Consider the following 6,035-nt stretch of genomic DNA (forward strand, 5'->3'; position numbering starts at 1 on the left):
GGCGCATCCACCGGGGCAGGTGTGCCGGGGGAGCACGGTGCCCCTCGCCGCAAAACGCCCCCAAACACCCCAAATTCAGCCAAAGACCCCGGGCTGCGAGCATCCCCCGGGCTGAGAGCATCCCCCGGGCTGCGAGCATCCCCCGGGCTGCGAGCATCCCCGGGATCGGCGGGGGCACTCCCGGGCTGGCCCCGCCCCCAGACCGCCCAACCGGCGCTTGGCCCCGCCCCTCCCTAGCTGACTCCGCCCCTCCGCGCTCTGGCCCCGCCCCCCGGCCGGGCCGTGGCGCTCTGGCGCCGCCAGGCGAGCCCGTGGCGGATCGGCGGGCTCGCGCCGGTTCGCGCCTGCGCACTGGCGGCGCCGTGGCCGCGGGCGGAAGCGGCGTCCCGGCCCCGCGGGTTCGCGTCCGCCCGCGCCCGGCGGCGGGGCCGGAGCGGGGCCAGAACGGCTGAGGGGCGAGAGCGGCGGCGGGGCCGCGAGGGACATGGGCCGGCCGCGGGGCTGAGCAGCGCCGCCCGCCATGAGCTGCACCATCGATAAGATCCTGACGGACGCGCGGACGCTGCTGGAGCGGCTGAAGGAGCACGACACGGCGGCCGAGTCGCTCATCGACCAGTCGGCCGTGCTGCACCGGCGCGTGGCCGCCATGCGGGAGGCGGGCGCGGGCTGCGCCGACCAGGTGAGTGCGGCCGGGGCGGCCGGAACGACCCCCGCGGCTCGGTAGGCCCGAGGCGGCCGGACCGACCCCCGTGTCTCCCCGGCAGGGTCCGGGACCCGCGGCGGAGCGGCCCGACCCGTCCCGGCTGCGGCCGCACGTGGTGCTGGCACAGGAGAACACGCAGATCCGCGACCTGCAGCAGGAGAACCGCGGTGAGCGGGGCCGGGGCGGATCCTGGCGGGTGATGCGCAGAGGGGCCCCGGGGGATGTGGGGCGGTAAGCGGGGCTGTCCTGGCGGGAGGGTCTTGTGGAGGACAGCGGAGTGTCTGGATGCCCCGGTGGGTCAGGGAGTCTCCTCGGCCGAGGGGATCCGGGCAGCGGCGGAGCAGCGCCGGTCCCGCAGCCGGTACCCAGCGAGCGCCTCGGGGCTCCTGCTGTGGCCCTGCCTGATGCGCTGTGCTCTGCAGAGCTGTGGGTCTCACTGGAGGAACACCAGGATGCGCTGGAGCTCATCATGAGCAAGTACAGGAAGCAGATGTTACAGCTGCTGGAAGGGAGAAAACGGGAAGATGCAGAACCAGTCCTGAAAGTCCATCAGGCTAATTCTGGGGTAAGGTGAGATGGGGACAGGAGAGTGCTCAAGACCCCTGTCCCCTGCTCGCTGTCACACAATCTTTGTTTCCATTCCTGCAATGCCTGGTCTCCAAAATACATTTTCTCCCAGTCTTGACTCTCTTTGCTGGTACTTTCCCCTTTGTTCCTTTCAGAGCACACAGGTTGTAACTGAGGACACTGAAAGGCACAACCCCTTCACAGCCCAGGTGGAAGCTTTTCCTTTCAACCAGGTGCTGCATTCCCTGGCTTAAGCTTAATGTGCCTGATCCTCCGTAGTAAAATCAAGGATGTCCAAGTTGTTATAATTCCTGTTCAGTAGCTGTAACAAAGGGGAAAAACCCTCCTGAACTCTGTGAGCTGTATATGTTTAGTTCTCAAGAGATTTCACTCCCTAGTGTTTTTAAATCCAGATACTGTGTGGAGTGGCCTGAAGTGTCCCTTTGTACACACTGGGCTCAGTGACTACAGAACTCTGAGATGTGGCTGCTGATTACTGCTGCCTGTTTCATATTTAGCTTTTGAGTAACAATAGAATAACATTAAATTTCCATTTAAAACTTAGGAATTGTGTTAGGCATTTTTTGAAATGCATTTTTGTCCGATTAGAGAACAGCAGGTTGGTTCAACCCAGTGACATCTCATATCTTGTATCTTTTTTATTGAAACTGGAGCCAGGCCAACTCTTGTCATGTGTTCCTGTGCACTGATATGTGGCAATTCCCTGGTTCTCTTTTCTGAGTTGCTTAACTCCTCTGAAGGTGTAGCTATGTTTGCTTTCCAGTGCCTCCCTGAGTGCATTAATTGCTGTTTATCAGGGTTTTACATTTGAACAAAACTTGACAATGCAAAGCTTAAAGGGCTCTGCAGGAACCCTTGAAGGGATATCCCTTGATTATCTCAATTTCTAGGCAAAGTCTTCAGTACTTCAGGTGAAGTCCTTGAGTTTGGAGAACAGTAACAAACTGCTAATGTCTTTAAAATAACTATTCTTAGTATAAGAATATATATCTTCCTGTTTAGAGAAATAATAATCATTCTTCCCAGAAATCTCTCATGTTCTCCAGCTGTCTTCTGGATGCTCTAATTTGTTTACATACTTTCTGAATAATGGAGTTCAAAAGTGAATTCTCTGCTCTGTGATAAATTTATCTTCCAGAGGGCACTTAAAGAAACTCCACCCAGTCACCTGTCATGTTAAGTGATATATTGCTCTTCAAGCAGGAGCTGTTGCTTCATACTGGAAATTGTCAGTGTTTGTTCCATGTGCATTTCTGAGCTTCAGCAAAATGCATTTTCCAGAGGATTATTGCTGCATCTAGGCAGATTCTGTAAAATCTGCCTCTGGAGGCTCTGGTCTTACTTGCTTTAGTTTTGTTGCTGGATGTCCTTCTGAGGTAAAGTTGTTTACTCCACACTTGAAATCACCTTTACATTTATTTTTGGTGTCTTAATAAATTCAGTCAGGTTTTTCTAATAGAGCAAAATAAAATCATGCTCACATTAACCTGAATCTGCTGTCTCAGACTTTGGCACACTTGAAATTATTTCCCTTTAGATCAGAGTGCCTTATCTTGCTGGCTGCTGTCTCTCTCTTCACTGTTTTCACTGATAAAGGACTGCTGATAAAGGAAAATGAGGTACAAGTTCTTATCTTTAAGTATACAAGGCAAAAAGACTTTCAAGTGCTTGGGAGAAAATGATTAAAATTCAAAACAGAAAGAGAATCCAAAATCAGGAAAATGGAAGTAAGTGATTTAGAAGGAATACATTATGACTGTTGCTTTTGTCTGAACTTACTGAATGTATTAATTTTATGTCTTTCAGGAAATTGAAAGTCAAATAGACAGAATATGTGAGATGGGAGAGGTGATGAGAAAAGCTGTTCAAGTGGATGATGAGCAGTTCTTTAAAGTTCAGGAGAAGCTAGCTCAGTTGGAGGTAAGAACAGAGCCAGTTGCTGAAGATAAATTGAGCTTTGAGGGTCTCCAGACTTTCTCTGTGTTTTCTATGTTTGTGTCAAGAACTTAAAACATTAAAAATTTTGGAATATGGTCAGGAAGTGCAGAACATAATTGTTTATTTTCAAGTTTTTAATGTTCATATTATTTTTATATATCTATATATAAATAAATAAGGGCAGAAGAAGATAAAGTATAAATTATATGGTTCCAGTACTAAAATGATGTAGTTCCACTGTACTAATGTTGGCATCACAAACTTTATGTATCTGTGAAGGAGTGGGACTTTTTAAAAATCAGCATCTTTTAACTACAAATTAGCACCTTTCTGTGATAATTGTGAATTAGTTCATTTCAGTTTCAGCAAAAATGTTGATTTTGCAGCTTGAAAACAAAGAGCTGCGTGAGCTGCTGTTGATCAGCAAGGAATCCTTCGAGGTGGGGAGAGAAGATCTGCCAGACTGAAGCCCAGGCCACTCCAACCTCATCTCCAAAGCCTTCAGGGACTGTTATGGAACTACCTGACAAGGATTTGTTGTTCCAGGTGTTTCCTTGTATATTTGTTTTATCTATAAAACGTGTGGGCTGTGTTGTCTGCATTTTTCTGAAGTGTTGATGGCAAAAGCTTGCACCCTGCTCTTAGTACCTGCAGCACTCGGATGCTTAACACTGAAGTATTTGATGTGTCCTCCCTTGTGATGGCTCATTTCTTCTCCCTTTGTTATTTTTTATGAGCTTTAGTTAATAATTCCAGCTGTGCAGATGGCTCTTAAATCCACCTTGTGTGTAGCTAGAGAACATAATGCAGGTTGTGATTGTTGTGCTTGATAGAAGGAACAGGAGATGATTGAGGAACCACAGTGTGAGAGGCAGGGATGTGGTTTGCTCTGGCTGGGCTCTGCAGGGTGAGGGACCCTCAGTGTCTGGCTGGCCTGGCTTTGTCACCTGGCCTGGCTTTGTCACCTGGCCACTGCTGAGAGCACAGCAGATGCCAGCAGAGCACTTGAAGGAGTCACTCCTATTCAGAGCAAACTTTACCTTGTTTAAGGGGTGAAGATTGGAGTCAACATCCCTTCCTGACACACACATTTTTTGAAGGATTAATCATTTTTGGTAGCTAGACCTGTCCCAGCCTTCCCAGTGCTCCCAGTTAGCAGCCACCCTTGCTCAGAGCCTGCCAGAGCACAGCACCTGCAGATCAAAGCTCTTTGGCCTCCTACAAATGTGGGTTCAGGCAGAGGGAGCTCAGGTCTGCCTCAAAACCAAACCAAACCCAAAGCAAACCACCCTCATGCACAGAATTTTAATGTCACATCACAGGTGAGTCTGGTGTTCCATGGTTACTGCAGGTCCTGTGTTGAGTGGAATTAGAGGTGCAGTGTTGTGGGAGTTTCTCAGTACTGTGGTATTTTTAATGACATTTTTATATAAAAGATTTCTGTCCTACCTGTGATTGAAGAATAATCTTCCAAGAATGGTAAACATCTCATGTCCATTATTAGCTGAAATTTTTGATGGCATTTTTTCCCAAGTGAGACTTTAGATAGATGCAGAAGGTGACTTGTTCCTGTGCTTACTGAGAGACAGTGAGCACTGGAGACATTGTGAACATTTGGAATACCCAGCAAGACTGGTAGATATAAGGGGTTTCTGTACAGGAGTGCTCTTGTATACAGTCCTTTTCTATTAGAAATTGTTCAGGAGGGAATAAAAAACCCAATAGGAAATACTTTCTCAAGTGTTTTGTGAGTCCTGGGGGAATTCCATGTATTCTGCATATTCCCAAGCCTTTTGCACCTGAATGAAATACTACAATGACCAAAATGTTGAATTTTCTGGTTTTTAAATTAACATCATCCAGAATGCCTGTGATGCATTTTTATCTTCCCTCTCTGTGTCGAGTAACATCCCTCCAACTGGGTCCTAGAAAAAAATCAGAAACTAAATAGCAGTTGCTCTGATTGAGTTTATTGTTAATTAGTAGCAAGCAAAAATAGGTGAGGGAAGTTCAAATATGTTCACAGAACATCCCGAGTTGGAAGGGACCCACAGAGATGGAGTCCAACCCCTGCCCTGCACAGACACCCCAAAATTCCACCCTGTGCATCTCTGGGACAACGTTCAAACTCTCCTGGAGCTCTGGCAGCATTGGGGCTGTGCCCATTTTCTGGACAGCCTGGGCAGTGCCAGCACCCTGTGAGGGAAGAACCTTTCCCTGACATCCAACCTAAACACCCCTGCTATAGCTCCATGTTCCATTTGCTCCTGTCCCATTCGGGATCTGTAACTGGAATCTGTGACTGTAAATGGCCGGTTGTACACAGTTCCCGAGGGTTGCTGCGCATTTTCAGAACTTGCTCCATTTGTGTTGGAAACCGGACTGGAGCTTCAGGACTGGAAATGCTCTGCCTTGTCCTCAAAGCATCAGCCCCTGATCCTCTGGTTCTTCAGCGAGCACAAGGCTAATGTCCCTCTCCCGGGCTCTGCCTGCCCAACATGGAGGTGTCCCACCAGAGGGGGTTCCTGAGGGTCTGGGATGTGCCTGCTGCCCTGGCCCGGGCCGAGCTCTCCCTCCCTCACAAGGGGTTCTCTGTGTACTCCTCAGCCGGGGCTCTGTCCCCTCTCAGCCAGGGTATTCTCTGTTCCCTCAGCCGGGCTCTGCCTCACGGTCTCTCCCCTCAGCCGGGATTTTCTCTCTGTGTCTCTCTCTGTGCCTCTCCCCTCAGCCGGGGTTTTGTGTTTCCCCTCAGCCGGGACTCAGTGCCACCAACCGCGGTTCTCTTGCCCCTCATGGGGTTCCCCTC

The 6,035-nt window shown here is 49.8% G+C and overlaps 1 protein-coding gene across 1 annotated transcript; it reads left to right on the plus strand.

Annotated features, from left to right (window-relative positions):
- Positions 1-386: 386 nt before the first annotated feature.
- Positions 387-4,961, plus strand: SIKE1 (suppressor of IKBKE 1). Its single transcript, XM_058819320.1, has 5 exons — positions 387-679; positions 765-870; positions 1,126-1,268; positions 3,098-3,211; positions 3,616-4,961. The coding sequence occupies exons 1-5, from the start codon at positions 521-523 to the stop codon at positions 3,694-3,696; spliced, it is 603 nt and encodes a 200-aa protein (XP_058675303.1). The 5' UTR covers positions 387-520; the 3' UTR covers positions 3,697-4,961.
- Positions 4,962-6,035: the final 1,074 nt, after the last annotated feature.

The sequence above is a fragment of the Ammospiza caudacuta genome, chromosome 24 (genome assembly GCF_027887145.1).
Source record: "Ammospiza caudacuta isolate bAmmCau1 chromosome 24, bAmmCau1.pri, whole genome shotgun sequence".
NCBI classification, from domain to species: domain Eukaryota; kingdom Metazoa; phylum Chordata; class Aves; order Passeriformes; family Passerellidae; genus Ammospiza; species Ammospiza caudacuta.